At 41.9% G+C, this 16,384-nt stretch overlaps 1 protein-coding gene across 1 annotated transcript in view; it reads right to left on the minus strand.

The window, feature by feature from the left end:
* Window positions 1-342: 342 nt before the first annotated feature.
* Window positions 343-16,384, minus strand: part of hsd11b2 (hydroxysteroid (11-beta) dehydrogenase 2) — a 53,580-nt gene continuing 37,538 nt past the window's right edge. The window contains exons 4-5 of the mRNA XM_060911408.1: window positions 12,916-13,053; window positions 343-1,637 (exon numbers count right to left, since the gene is read on the minus strand). Of these exons, the coding sequence (XP_060767391.1) occupies window positions 1,216-1,637; window positions 12,916-13,053 (560 nt within the window). The 3' untranslated portion in view covers window positions 343-1,215. The remainder of the gene's footprint in view (window positions 1,638-12,915; window positions 13,054-16,384) is intronic.

Here is a 16,384-nt window from a genome sequence, read left to right on the forward strand (position 1 = left end):
CACAAACTTTCAAGCACCACTGTATGTAGTTAGGGAGGTAAGTGTTTGTCATTTGGTGTCTTTTGTTTCTTAGCGCTAAGATTTACTTCCCAATTAAACTTTTGTTTGTTGTTTTGGCCTTGGTCCACTCTGAATTTAAACCCAGGTTGCTATATTTTCCTTCACAATAAACCCCACTTTTTTGCCACCTTAAACTTGTTTGTCCCTGTGGTTGCTTGTACTTGGGGAAGATGGGGCCTGTTTTTCATGTTGTATCTCAGACATCCCTAGATAAGGCATAACAGTTTGCTCTTAACATGAGTCATTGCTAATCTGTTTGCAATGAATGCATGACACTGCAAATGGATTTCTTTAAAATTTTTATTTTATATGATCCAATAATGAACAAGTGAGCCATTTTACATTTCTTTCTTTTAATTGTTTTCTATAAAAATTCACAGTTGAAGTGATTCATAAAGAAAGGAATAAATATTTTGATTTGTAAAATAATGGTGGCATTGAAAATAACAAAACAAGAAAAAAAACAGTGAAATAAAACTGGGAGAATATTGGGGGTTTGCTTGAGCTGCTTAACAAAACTGAGTTATTTACAGTAGGTTGGTACGTCATGACAGTGGGTGGATATTATATTGCTTGTAGTTGGCTGAGGAAGCTGGAAATGAGGTTTCAGCTTTGCACAAAATGTACATGAATAAGATGAATTGCAAGTTGAAACATGAATAGATTGAATGGATTTTGCACTCTGTAGCAGCAATGGTGTGAACTTTACGAACTTGAGGTTAGTAATGTGGCTCAGTGATTTACACTGTTGATTCAAAGACTTCTGAAGGAATTTTATATGCAAAGTAAAGCCTATGATCTGTGGAGTAACCAAGGCAAATAAGGAAAATCGGAAGGCTTATGAAGTATACACATGTCGTGTTCTCACACAGTGAAATGTAATATTGCCAAACAAGTTTGGAGGGAATGTATCAGTTGATATTGAGAGGGAGCCAATTTTTTAATTTCTACTGAAATGTTTTTTTTTTTTTACTAATTATTCAGAAATCAAACCCATTCAAAACAACAATCCCTTCAAAATAACAATATAACCATTATACATTGTACAGTATAAAACATCACAAAAACAAATCCACATATTAGCATTGGATCACTATGAATTGATTACATTAGTGGTCCTCTAGCGTCATTTATATACCTGGAACTACAACAGATTTACTCCATCCTGGTGATGTTATTGTTGTTGTTGCTGCTGCTGCTGATGTCATTGTTGTTGTTCTTGATGTGGTTCAGCTCATTCTGTTTTCTGAGTGCACGTGGTATTACCACCTTCTTCAGAAAGAGTTTCTGCAGGAATTTGTCACTGATGCTCACAGGGAAGTAGCTGTAGATGAAGTACATGAGGCCGATGCCAGGCCCGGCATAGTAGCGTACCTGAGGCTGCGGCGAGAGCAGTGCCTCCACGATGGTGTTAATGACGGGGCTCAGGTCCTCACTGGCTGATTTGGCATAATTCTGAAAGAGGTCCTTGGTCTCCAGGATGTAGTCTTCTCCATACTCTTCTAAAAGACTTGGTGACAGGTTCTGAAGGAGGTGCTGGTACTGTTTCTCCCAGTACTCTATGTTACTGCTCTGTCCTAGGAACAATAAGGGAAATGTGCTTTTAATAGAGGCAACCTCTTATTCCAGAAAGAGCTAGAATCTTAACTCTATCCAGGATATTAAAAAAAAGTAATAAATTTAAAAATAAAACTGACAAAATAGACGTCTGTGGTTTTTCAGGAGCACACTTAACACTCGTTTATACAAATTATATTTAACCATGCTTTTGTTCCAGTAAACCAGAACATCATCTGACGCACACAAATGCTACTGGGTCATACAATAAACATATTAGCTTCAAGGGTGTTGGCTTCTTCCATAATGGAAAGATGCTTGACTAAGACATTAGAGATGCATTAATCAAGAGGAATGTAAACATGGCTGTGGGTACAGTTTAGCCTACTGTTTCTCTCCTAATCCCTGGTAACTGCTTTTGGCTGCGCAGCCTGCTAATTTAACAAGCTCAAAGGCGGTTTGTTTGAAGATGTTGCACAATCTATTAGTCCCTCCAGGGGTTTTGGAGGGCCATGGAAATTGCACAAAGCTCAATTAGATTGGCCCAACATTGAACGGAAATGTAATTAAACATTTAATGCGGCATAAATAAGCCTTTCCTTAAATTGGTATCGCTGGAATCTTTAGATTATTATATAACTTTAGCACTTTATTGTAGCTCATTATGTCATGAAATAAGATCATCTGTGACCCTTAGAGGCTAACCCTTTTTCATTTTTCCTACTTCTCAATTGGTAAGTCCAAAAGGTAGGCATATAAGTCATTTTTCCCGGTGCATCCTCAACTAAAGTACTTAGATACATCATCATGTTATGGCTAATTGTTTGCATTAGGCTTATTGTAGAAGAAAAACAACTTTTTTTTATCACACATACACCAAAGTACAGTGAAATTCCTCTCTGCATTTAACCCAACAGCCCGGGGAGCAGTTGGGGGTTAGGAGCCTTGCTCAAGGGCATTTTAGCCCAAAGCCACCCCATGTTAACCTAACCGCATGTCTTAGCAACAAATGCTAATTGAGGCCCATTGTGCAGGAATCATTACTTGCTTTATAAATATATTGAGTAGTGGAGAGTCACAAACTTTTACACCAAATTGTGCAATCTCATCTCATCTCATCTCATCTCATTATCTCTAGCCGCTTTATCCTGTTCTACAGGGTCGCAGGCAAGCTGGAGCCTATCCCAGCTGACTACGGGCGAAAGGTGGGGTACACCCTGGACAAGTCGCCAGGTCATCACAGGGCTGACACATAGACACAGACAACCATTCACACCTACGGTCAATTTAGAGTCACCAGTTAACCTAACTTGCATGTCTTTGGACTGTGGGGGAAACCGGAGCACCCGGAGGAAACCCACGCGGACACAGGGAGAACATGCAAACTCCGCACAGAAAGGCCCTCGCCGGCCACGGGGCTCGAACCTGGACCTTCTTGCTGTGAGGCGACAGTGCTAACCACTACACCACCGTGCCGCCAAATTGTGCAATCTAAAATAAATAAATAAATAAATAAAATACTCCATGGCCACCAAGATCTTGTTTTAAAGCAAATCAGAATGAAACCTTATACATTTGAAAACAAAGGCAAAGTTGAAGTGCAGACTGTGTGTCTATGATGTACAGAAAGGTTTCTGTAAGACATATAAATAAATTGTATATAAATATAAATTGTAAATATGAATTGTAAATGTAAATATATAAATATAATACATATAATAAAATAAACAACTAAATAATAAAATATAATAAATATAATAATTATGTAATGCATATAATATTTATAAAATGTATTATAAATATTTATAAATATAAATTGTAAGATATGCAATTGCAAAGACTGGGTGAGGAAAAGAAGCATTATTAAGTGGTTAATGTCTATAAATCAGAAATGTGTGTGCATTTGTGTGAGATGTAGCTGGAATGGAAATTTTGCTGAAACCTGGCAACCCTGCTTAATGCTATTTGCTTCTCTCTCTCTCTCTCTCTCTCTCTGTGTACATGTGTGTCTCACTGGTGATGGAAATTACACACGCTGCATGAAACACTGTTGAACAAAGGTACATTGAAAACCACTTAAAACAATCTGCTCGACTGTGTGCTCGATGACTGTATGTCTGTTATGCTTATTACAGGTTACTCTAAAACATTCACTAGATAATCGCCAGGAGCATAGTTCAAGTGTAATAGTCTCTTGGTGCGATATTGTTTGAGACCATCTATAATAATAATAATAATAATTAAAGCCGCAAGCGGCCTCGACGGGCCCTCGCGCCAGCGGCCAAGGGGGGCGGGGGCATGCGTCCCCGCGAAAAACCTTCCACAGCTTCTTCGGCAAGAGACATTACACCCACAATGGCGTGCGAGAGGCAAAAATCACAACACGTTAGGGGGCGCTATAGAGGCCCTGAGGCCCGCCTGGATCTGGGCTTCTGGTTCTCAGTAGCGGTGGCAGTCTAAGAAAAAGGAGCCAAATTTCGTGCGTTGTCGACCATGCCAAGCGCCCCAATAAGGGTCTTGAAAAGAGTTTGCTTGCCAAGTTTGACAAATCAGAAGCTGCAATATCATTTGTGCCATAACCAGCACCCCCAGGGGCGAAAGTGCACAAAATTTGGCCTATATGTCAGGTGAGCTATGAAGAGTTAGTGTATGAAGTTTGATGACAATTGAGTAAATAGAAGATGAGATATAGATTTTTGAAGAATACATTTTTTGGTTTTTCCCATGTCAGTAGGTGGCGCAATGCTGTGCATGAGCGAGTATGAGTTGGAAAAATAAGTGTCCACAACAGCAACGTACTATCACAAGGTAGTGGTGTGAAGGAAAAGCATTATGGAATTATTTACCAAAAACCCGTTTTGGAGCAATTGCGTCGGCCAAAAACAGCGCCCCCCATGGACGAAAATTCCCAAAATGTGGTATACACGACATGGGAGGTAGAAAGAGGGTGGCCGTGAAGTTTGACCAAATTTGAGGAAAGATTGTTTTTTTTGCCCAAAAATAGCGCCCCCAGTGGCGAAAGTGCACAAAATTTGGCGTATATGTCAGGTGAGCTATGAAGAGTTTGCAAATGAAGTTTGATGACAATTGAGTAAATAGAAGATGAGATATAGATTTTTGAAGAATAAATTATTTGGTTTTTCCCATGTCAGTAGGTGGCGCAATGCTGTGCATGAGCGAGTATGAGTTGGAAAAATAAGTGTCCACAACAGCAACGTACTATCACAAGGTAGTGGTGTGAAGGAAAAGCATTATGGAATTATTTACCAAAAACCCGTTTTGGAGCAATTGCGTCGGCCAAAAACAGCGCCCCCCATGGACGAAAATTCCCAAAATGTGGTGTACATGACATGGGAGGTAGTAAGAGGGTGGCCATGAAGTTTGACCAAATTTGACGAAAGATTGGATTTTTTGCCCAAAAATAGCGCCCCCAGTGGCGAAATATCACAGAAATTGGGTAACATGTCAGATGCCCAATGCGTGATTTGCCTGTGAAGTATGAGCAGTTTTGAGCAATTTGAAGATTTGTTATGAATTTTTAAGCATGTAAAATTTTGCATTGAAAATTGATAGACGTATAACTTCTGAACGGTTTATGCTACGTGAAACATATTTAGGACCTTTTGTCAGCCATGTCTGTAGATGATGAGTATCAATTTTGGTGACATTCCTATGAACGGTCTAGGAGGAGTTGTGCAGTCTTCGTGGCCATGCATTTCGCACAAAAGTGAAATTACCTCACTTCCTGTAGGGCGTGGCTAATGCATTGGCATTACATTTTTGTCCGGCTTAGTGAGATACATATGCGTACCAAATGGCATGCCACTACTACAAACTACATGGCAACCAGGCACCTTAATGCGGGAGGCCAAAATCACAACGAGTTAGGGGGCGCTATAGAGGCCCTGAGGCCCGCCTGGATCTGGGCTTCTGGTTCTCAGTAGAGGTGGTAGTCTAAGAAAAAGGAGCCAAATTTCGTGCGATGTCGACCATGGCAAGCGCCCCAATAAGGGTCTTGTAAAGAGTTTGCTTGCCAAGTTTGACAAATCAGAAGCTGCAATATCATTTCTGCCATAACCAGCACCCCCAGGGGCGAAAGTGCACAAAATTTGGCGTACATGTCAGGTGAGCTATGAAGAGTTTGCATATGAAGTTTGATGACAATTGAGTAAATAGAAGATGAGATATAGATTTTTGAAGAATAAATTTTTTGGTTTTTCCCATGTCAGTAGGTGGCGCTAAGCTGTACATGAGCGATAATGAGTTGGAAAAATAAGTGTCTACAACAGCAACGCACTATCACAAGGCAGTGGTGTGAAGGAAAAGCATTATGGAATTATTTACCAAAAACCCGTTTTGGAGCAATTGCGTCGGCCAAAAACAGCGCCCCCCATGGACGAAAATTCCCAAAATGTGGTATACATGACATGGGAGGTAGGCAGAGGGTGGCCGTGAAGTTTGACCAAATTTGAGGAAAGATTGGATTTTTTGCCCAAAAATAGCGCCCCCAGTGGCGAAATGTGACAGAAATTGGGGAACTTGTCAGAAGCCCCATGAGTGATGTGCGTGTGAAGTATGAGCAGGTTTGAGCAATTAGAAGGTTTGTTATGAATTTTTAAGCATGTAAAATTTTGAAGTGAAAATTGATTGACGTATAACTTCTGACCGGTTTATGCTACGTGAAACGTATTTAGTAACTTTTGTCAGCCATGTCTGTAGATGATGTGTATCAATTTTGGTGACATTCCTATGAACGGTCTAGGAGGAGTTGCGCCGTCTTCGTGGCCATGCATATCGCACAAAAGTGAAATTACTTCACTTCCTGTTGGGCGTGGCTAATGCATTGGCATTACATTTTTGTCCGGCTTAGTGAGATACATATGTGTACCAAATGGCATGCCAGGACTACAAACTATATGGCAACCAGGCACCGTAATGCGGGAGGCCAAAATCACAACGACTTAGGGGGCGCTATAGAGGCCCTGAGCCCCGGCCAAGTTTGGGCTTTTGGTTCTGAGTAGCGGTGGCAATTCTCGGAAGTGGTGCCAAATTTCGTGCGTTTTCGCCCATGGCAAGCACCCCGAAAATGGCCCAACAGCGGAGAAAAATAAAGAAGACGGAAGAATAATAATAGTGAACTCTTACAAGAACAGTAGGGCCTTCGCCCATAGGGCTCGGGCCCTAATAATAATCCTTCGAAAAACAATAGGGTCTCGCACTGAACGGTGCTCGGGCCCTAATAATAATAATAATCCTTCGAAAAACAATAGGGCCTCGCACCGAACGATGCTTGGGCCCTAATAATAATAATCCTTCGAAAAACAATAGGGTCTCACACTGAACGGTGCTTGGGCCCTAATAATAATAATAATAATCCTTTGAAAAACAATAGGGCCTCGCACCGAACGATGCTTGGGCCCTAATAATAATAATAATAATAATAATAATAATCCTTCGAAAAACAATAGGGCCTCGCACCGAACGATGCTTGGGCCCTAATAATAATAATAATAATCCTTTGAAAAACAATAGGGCCTCGCACCGAACGATGCTTGGGCCCTAATAATAATCCTTTGAAAAACAATAGGGCCTCGCACCGAACGATGCTTGGGCCCTAATAATAATAATAATAATAATAATAATAATTAAAGCCGCAAGCGGCCTCGACGGGCCCTCGCGCCAGCGGCCAAGGGGGGCGGGGGCATGCGTCCCCGCGAAATAACTTCCACAGCTTCTTCGGCAAGAGACATTACTCCCACAATGGCGACAAAGCACAGAATTGGACACATGGTAACAATAGGGTCTCGCACTGTACGGTGCTCGGGGGGCGCTATAGAGGCCCTGAGGCCCGCCTGGATCTGGGCTTCTGGTTCTCAGTAGCGGTGGCAGTCTAAGAAAAAGGAGCCAAATTTCGTGCGTTGTCGACCATGGCAAGCGCCCCAATAAGGGTCTGGTAAAGAGTTTGCTTGCCAAGTTTGACAAATCAGAAGCTGCAATATCATTTTTGCCATAACCAGCACCCCCAGGGGCGAAAGTGCACAAAATTTGGCGAATATGTCAGGTGAGCTATGAAGAGTTTGTGTATGAAGTTTGATGACAATTGAGTAAATAGAAGATGAGATATAGATTTTTGAAGAATAAATTTTTTGGTTTTTCCCATGTCAGTAGGTGGCGCGATGCTGTACATGAGCGATTATGAGTTGGAAAAATAAGTGTCTACAACAGCAACGTACTATCACAAGGTAGTGGTGTGAAGGAAAAGCATTATGGAATTATTTACCAAAAACCCGTTATGGAGCAATTGCGTCGGCCAAAAACAGCGCCCCCCATGGACAAAAATTCCCAAAATGTGGTATACATGACATGGGAGGTAGTAAGAGGGTGGCCGTGAAGTTTGACCAAATTTGAGGAAAGATTGGAATTTTTGGCCCAAAAATAGCGCCCCCAGTGGCGAAAGTGCACAAAATTTGGCGTATATGTCAGGTGAGCTATGAAGAGTTTGCATATGAAGTTTGATGACAATTGAGTAAATAGAAGATGAGATATAGATTTTTGAAGAATAAATTTTTTGGTTTTTCCCATGTCAGTAGGTGGCGCTATGCTGTACATGAGCGATTATGAGTTGGAAAAATAAGTGTCTACAACAGCAACGTACTATCACAAGGTAGTGGTGTGAAGGAAAAGCATTATGGAATTATTAACCAAAAACCCGTTTTGGAGCAATTGCGTCGGCCAAAAACAGCGCCCCCCATGGACGAAAATTTCCAAAATGTGGTATACATGACATGGGAGGTAGAAAGAGGGTGGCCGTGAAGTTTGACCAAATTTGAGGAAAGATTGGAATTTTTGCCCAAAAATAGCGCCCCCAGTGGCGAAGTATCACAGAAATTGGGTAACATGTCAGAAGCCCAATGAGTGATTTGCCTGTGAAGTATGAGCAGTTTTGAGCAATCAGAAGATTTGTTATGAATTTTTAAACATGTAAAATTTTGCATCGAAAATTGATTGACGTATAACTTCTGAACGGTTAATCCTACGTGAAACGTATTTAGTAACTTTTGTCAGCCATGTCTGTAGATGATGTGTATCAATTTTGGTGACATTCCTATGAACGGTCTAGGAGGAGTTGCGCCGTCTTCGTGGCCATGCATTTCGCACAAAAGTGAAATTACCTCACTTCCTGTTGGGCGTGGCTAATGCATTGGCATTACATTTTTGTCCGGCTTAGTGAGATACATATGCGTACCAAATGGCATGCCACTACTACAAACTACATGGCACCCAGGCACCTTAATGCGGTAGGCCAAAATCACAACGACTTAGGGGGCGCTATAGAGGCCGTCAGTAGGTGGCGCTATGCTGTACATGAGCGATTATGGGTTGGAAAAATAAGTGTCTACAACAGCAACGTACTATCACAAGGTAGTGGTGTGAAGGAAAAGCATTATGGAATTATTTACCAAAAACCCGTTATGGAGCAATTGCGTCGGCCAAAAACAGCGCCCCCATGGACAAAAATTCCCAAAATGTGGTATACATGACATGGGAGGTAGTACGAGGGTGGCCGTGAAGTTTGACCAAATTTGAGGAAAGACTGGATTTTTTGCCCAAAAATAGCGCCCCCAGTGGCGAAAGTGCACAAAATTTGGCATATATGTCAGGTGAGCTATGAAGAGTTTGCATATGAAGTTTGATGACAATTGAGTAAATAGAAGATGAGATATAGATTTTTGAAGAATAAATTTTTTGGTTTTTCCCATGTCAGTAGGTGGCGCTATGCTGTACATGAGCGATTATGAGTTGGAAAAATAAGTGTCTACAACAGCAACGTACTATCACAAGGTTGTGGTGTGAAGGAAAAGCATTATGGAATTATTAACCAAAAACCCGTTTTGGAGCAATTGCGTCGGCCAAAAACAGCACCCTCCATGGACGAAAATTTCCAAAATGTGGTATACATGACATGGGAGGTAGAAAGAGGGTGGCCGTGAAGTTTGACCAAATTTGAGGAAAGATTGGAATTTTTGCCCAAAAATAGCGCCCCCAGTGGCGAAGTATCACAGAAATTGGGTAACATGTCAGAAGCCCAATGAGTGATTTGCCTGTGAAGTATGAGCAGTTTTGAGCAATCAGAAGATTTGTTATGAATTTTTAAGCATGTAAAATTTTGCAGCGAAAATTGATTGACGTATAACTTCTGAACGGTAAATCCTACGTGAAACGTATTTAGTAACTTTTGTCAGCCATGTCTGTAGATGATGTGTATCAATTTTGGTGACATTCCTATGAACGGTCTAGGAGGAGTTGCGCCGTCTTCGTGGCCATGCATTTCGCACAAAAGTGAAATTACCTCACTTCCTGTTGGGCGTGGCTAATGCATTGGCAGTACATTTTTGTCCGGCTTAGTGAGATACATATGCGTACCAAATGGCATGCCACTACTACAAACTACACGGCACCCAGGCACCTTAATGCGGGAGGCCAAAATCACAACGACTTAGGGGGCGCTATAGAGGCCCTGAGCCCCGGCCAAGTTTGGGCTTCTGGTTCTGAGTAGCGGTGGCAATTCTCGGAACTGGTGCCAAATTTCGTGCGTTTTCGCCCATGGCAAGTGCCCCGAAAATGGCCCAACAGCGGAGAAAAATAAAGAAGAAGAAGAAGACGGAAGAAGAAGAAGAAGAAGACGGAAGAATAATAATAGTGAACTCTTACAAGAACAATAGGGCCTTCGCCCATAGGGCTCGGGCCCTAATAAGTTCCATTTATATAGCGCCTTTCTCAAACTCAAGGTCACTTTACATAGGTCAAGAAAACAAAACAAAGAAAACAGAACAAAAAAAAGTTGGTAAAAAGTGGTAAGTTTATGCAGTGGTGGAAGACTGTTGGTACCTCCAGGCACGACATCATATGGGTTCTCAGGGATTTCAATGCTACAACTGGCTCCGACAGAAGTGGGAGTGAAGGATCTCTCGGGCCCCATGATACAGACACCTACAATGACAACGGTAGCTGACTCTTGGAATTCTGTTCCAGCTATTGCCTCCATACAGAGCGCTCCTTCTTCCCCCACAAGACCATTCATACCATGACTTGGATTAGTAATGAAGGTCATACAATCAAAGAAGTGGACCACATTCTGACCAACCTTCACTGGCACACATCCTATGACTGTTGTGTGTACCGAAGCACACAGTTTGGCAACACAGACCACCAACTGCTCGCCATGACTGTTAGCCTCTACCTGCAAAGGAACATGGCAGTGACCCACCAATGCAAATTCAACATAGCAAGACTACAGTCCCAGGAAGTCACCGCTTGCTTTGAACTTGATCTACACAATCGCTTTGCAGCACTCTCAGGTCTAAGCGATGAGAATGATCCTGAAAAAACCTGGAACAACTTCGAGCAAAACATCACAGAAGCTGCTGCAAAAGTCCTCGGCTATAGAAGATCAAAGAAAAAGGCTTTCCTATCCAAAGAGACCCTCAGAGTCATGGAAGCAAGAAGACAGGCCAGATTAAGAGGCCACCTTAACAAGTACAGATGCCTAAATGCCAAGCACAACAAACTGCTCCGACAAGACAAACAAAACTGGCTGAGCACGCTCTCTAACGAAGCAGAAGCAGCAGCCCATACAGGAAACCAGGCAATCCTCTATAGAACACTTAGGATCATCTCTGGGAAATCCACTACACCTACATCTAACGTTAAGGCCCAGGATGACTCCGACCTGGATACCCCAGAACAACAGCTGGAGCGATGGCAGGAGCACTTCATGAACTCTGTGGATAGGCCGGCTCTGTGGAGAATCTTAAAGACCCTGGGGGTTTCTGCAAATCTTCTGGACCTGCTGTCACTTCTCTACTTGGACACTGTCTCCTGCGTGAGGGTTAACAGCCAGATGTCTGCCACCTTCAACATCAGTAGTAGTGTCAGACAGGGTTGTGTCCTGGCTCCAACCATATTTAACACAGCCATAGACTATGTGATGGGTAGAACTGTGGCCCAAAGTGCATGTGGCATTACCTATGGACAGATTAACATCACTGACCTGGATTACACAGATGATGTGGCCATCCTGGCTGAGCTCATGCAGACTCTCCAGGTGGCCCTCCAAAACATGGATACCAAAACACAGCCACTCAACCTGATGATCAGGTGGCAAAAGACCAAGGTCCAGAGCCTAAGTGACTTTGAGCCTCCCCCAGCATGCCCGGTGATCAAGGGCCATACAGTGGAAGTAGTGGACAGGTTCTGCTATCTTGGTAGCACAATTACCTCAGACTGTAGGAGTACCGTGGACATTCAGATCTGAATTGGGTGTGCTGCAACAGCCATGGCCAGCCTACAGAATATCTGGTCAGACAAACACCTCTCAACCAGCACCAAGTTAAAGCTCTACAACAGCCTGGTCCAACCAATCCTACTGTACGGAGGGAAGTGCTGGATCCTGACAGAGACACAGAAACAGCACCTCGATGCCTTCAACAACAAGTGTACCGTATATGTAGGATTTTTGGTCTCCACTGGCAAGACTTTGTCTCAAACATCACCCTGCATCAACGTGCCAACCAACCACCTGTCACTAGTAAAATTCTGGCAGCCCGCCTCCGCATATTTGGTCACCTAGCCAGACTGTCACCACCACTGGAACCAGCCAGGCTACTTCTAGAACCAGCCCCTGAATGGAAGAGACCCAGGGGCAGACCCCGGAGTAAGTGGACTGACCAGCTGTCTGCTGACCTGAGGGACCTGAGTCTCAACCTAACATCAGCCTTGGAGGCAGCCCAGAACAGGACAGACTGGAGAGCCTTGTGCTAAGGCACCACGCTCCTGCGGGAGCAAGCGGACTAGTGAGTGAGTGAGTGAAGAGGAGAAGTGTTCAATAATACTTCAAGGTTTTGAGATGTGATTTGAAGAAAGGAAGGGAAGAGCAGTCACGGAGGGGTTGAGGGAGGGAATTCCAGAGCTTGGGGGCCATGGTGCTGAAGGACCTGCCACACAGGGTAGAGAATCTGGTGCGGGGGGCAGCAAGGAGATTATGGCTAGAGGGTCTGAGAGAGCAGGATGGAGTTTAAGGGGTCAGAAGGTCATGGACGTAAGGAGGAACAAGGTTATGGAGGGCTTTTAAGGTGAATAGTAGGATTTTATACTTAATTTGGGACAGAACAAGTAGCCAGTGAAGTTGAGAAAGGATGGGGGTGATATGAGCAGATCATTTGGTATGGGTGATGAGTCTCGCTGCAGAGTTCTACATTCATGTAGAGGACCCACTCGTGAATGAATGCGTTTTCTTACCTGTTTTATAGGCAGAAGGTAGTATAGTGGACACTTTGACTCCCCACGGCTCCAACTCATGACGGAGTGTGTTAATGAAGAGGTTTAGCGCTGCCTTTGAGGCTCCATAGGATGCCAGACATGGGAAGGGCTGTTCACCTGAGTACACACACACACACACACACACACACACACACACACACATGCATGCACACACTGATTAAATGTACCCTAAGAAGTCTACATGATTTATGTGTTTGGCCATTAAAGCCATAATCAAAGCCATTTGCTTATCTTCCCCTTATTTGCACCCCATGTATCAGATTTCATAAAACACACAATAAAACTACTTTGATCCTTTGATTTACTATCCAGGCCTTTTATCGTGTCCCCTTTTTTTTTAGGGCTCTGTTCTGTTGTTAAATGTGGATAAGTTACAGAAAAAATGCATAAGTAGAACTGAATTAGTTTTCTGTTCGGGATTAGTAGATGGAGTGTCTCAGGAGTGTTTGAGATAAACCATGACAGCTGCTGATTTGAGTGGTTTTCTCCTAACAGCAAGAATGAATCAACAAGACACCACTGCGCCAGGACTAAATTATTCACAAGTGAAGGATGAGCACAGCTTGCTGGGGGTGAACTGCACACTGCACTGTTTTATATAAACATGTGGTTTTGCCTAGGGCGACGAGAAATAAAAAGGGGATTTTAAGTTTCAAACAGTGCCAACTTAACCATTGACAGGATCTGAAGAATGTTTGAAAACCCAGCCCACCTGTGAGGAGGCTTACTAGAACATAGCAGGAAGACGTTCACATAGTAGCGTCTGTTTTAAAGTGCTTAAAAAATAAGTCCCTCGTCTGCCCCCACTGCCTAGTGAGATCCCTCTGATGGAGACATCTTTGTTTAACAGGGCTGGATGCCAGTACTTTTGCCAGGACTCAGATAGCAGCATGCCAGACTGGAACTTGAACTGGCATGATGGCAGTAAACAAAGAGTGATAAAAATCACGAGTGTGGAAGCAAGGAAAGAAATGTCTTTTGAGCCCCAGATGTCTTATCGGGTACATCTGTTCTTAGAGGAGGCAATCACTAAGCCCACATGAGTCAAAGACACAGCAGGGAGAGATGTCTGTGCTTGAATGTCAACCGCTAGATCTATTTTTACTATGTTTAGAAATTTTTGGACATTTGGAAGAACTCCAGGTCTTTAAATTGGAGAAGATAAAAATCTTACACCAGTTTAAGAAGTGTGTGTGTCCATTACAGGTTTATTTTGCCTCCTTGCAGTTGTGCAATAGTTTGTAATGAAATGAGACTTAAAATTTATTTGTGAATGGTCTTTAAAGATTTAACAGGTGATTAGTGACTCATTCCAGATGTTCTTACTGGCTCTCTAATAGGACTCAAATGTGTCCAGCAAATGATGGAAACCTTGTGATAATAAGTTTAGATTTAATGACCTGTGATTATTACCTGTATAGTGACTGATATATAAACAGCTGACATATAGGCATTATTTACATAGGGCTGTATGGAGTTGATTTTGTACCCTAATTACTATACACTATACTGTATATACATTCACAATCGAAATAATTAACAGTTATTCCATGAAATCAAGTCATAGCTCTAAGTTGGCTATAAGCCATGTATGATGAGATTGAGTGGAATAACTGTTTTATTCTATCCACATTCACTGGCTTTTGAGAAACAGCATCTTTATTTAATTTTTTTTTCAAATTTGATAAAAACTTTATACAAAAGTTTTGTATAAAGTTTTTGTTTATCAGATTTGAAAAAAAAATTGTTTTGTAACAAAACGTCCGACAAAATAATTTCAGCTTAGAATGTAAACAAACTGGTGAAATGACAGTAACGATTTTGTGAAAAGTGCTGTAATAATAATTCTTGAAAAATAAAAAAGATATGTTCTTACCATCAAATACTTTTATTCCATATTTTGCTGCTTTTTTGTATTTTTGGGGTTTTTGTTTTTGAGTAGAGTTTTTATTTTTTCCTTGGTTAGTTCAGCAACACGCTCCACCATTTTGTTTTTCTCTACTCATGGTATATGAGCTGATAGCCTAGTAATAGAGTAGTCAATCAGAGTGTGCGATTGCTGATATCCAGTGAATGTGGATAGAATAATAACTATTAAATTATCTAAGCATAAAATCAAACCTAATTTGAAACCCTCATTTCCTTTTAGATATAAATGGACTAACACTGTTAAGCCCTGCCCCCTCTCTCAAGAAGCAATTACAATATTTAAAACTAAGGTGATATCTTTGGCAATTCAAATTGTGTTGATATTTGTTGTTAACAAACATGGATTATTTATTTATTTATTTATTTATTTATTTATTTTTGCAGAGCCAAGAACAATTGCACCACCACCAGGAGAGTAAAAATACACAGAATGGTATGAAGTGAGGGTGGGGCTGATTTCTTTCTAGCCCAGATTGCAACACCAGCGTGTCATACATGTCAACCCCTATGGATTTCCTGTATTCCCTACGGATTTTGGCATTTTAAAAATGGTATGGGCATAGTGGTATTCAACTACGGATTTTTCTACATTTTCACCTTAAAATTATTTTGATTTATTACCATCAAAAAAATCATCATGAAATACAAAAATGCATGGGAGCCGCCATTTTCTACATTTAGAATTACTCAATCGGTACTTCCGCTAGTACCAACAAGCCATTCCGAATGTCTGAGCATGCGCAATTGTGATTTTTCTGCACACCGAGTGGCAAATAACAGCACATGTAGCGTAACAATAGACAGGTCAAGAGGTCAAGATGTCGGCACCACCGAAGGAAAAAAACTCAAAACATCTAAAACTGGAGGTCGCTTTCTTCCCGAATGGACAGAAACATTCAATGGAATAATTATCGCTTCCAAAATGGGTGCTGAGTATGTCAACTGCACAATTTGTTGTAGAGACGTGAAAGTGTTTGCCTCTGGAATTTATGACGTGAGGGAACACATGAAATCTCAAATGCATGTGAAGAATGCAAACCAGAAAAAGAGACAGCCGTCAATTAATTTCTTCACGCAAAAGACAACAAAGGTTGTATCTGACACTATCTTAAAATCAGAAGTGGCATTTTGCAATTTCATTGCTCAACACAACCTCCCGATGTCAGTCGCAGAACATTTCACGGAACTCGTCCCTACACCATTTCCAGATAGTGATCTAGCAAAGAAATTCAGCTGTAAACGGACCAAGGGGACTCAGATTATAAAACGAAGTCTAGCGCCAGAGGCCACTTCTCCAGTGATAGATCAAGACTATGCCCTTTTCTGTAATGATTGATGAAAGCAATGATAAAAAGAGTGACAAGAGACTGGCAGTGCTTGTCCAAATTTTTTGACGTGAATGTTGGGGCTCGATCCAGAATTTTAGACATGCCAGTGTGTAACATTGGTACAGCGGAGTCAGTTTTCAAAACTTTGGATGAAGTATTACAGTAAGAAT

The sequence above is a fragment of the Neoarius graeffei genome, chromosome 27 (genome assembly GCF_027579695.1).
Source record: "Neoarius graeffei isolate fNeoGra1 chromosome 27, fNeoGra1.pri, whole genome shotgun sequence".
NCBI lineage: Eukaryota > Metazoa > Chordata > Actinopteri > Siluriformes > Ariidae > Neoarius > Neoarius graeffei.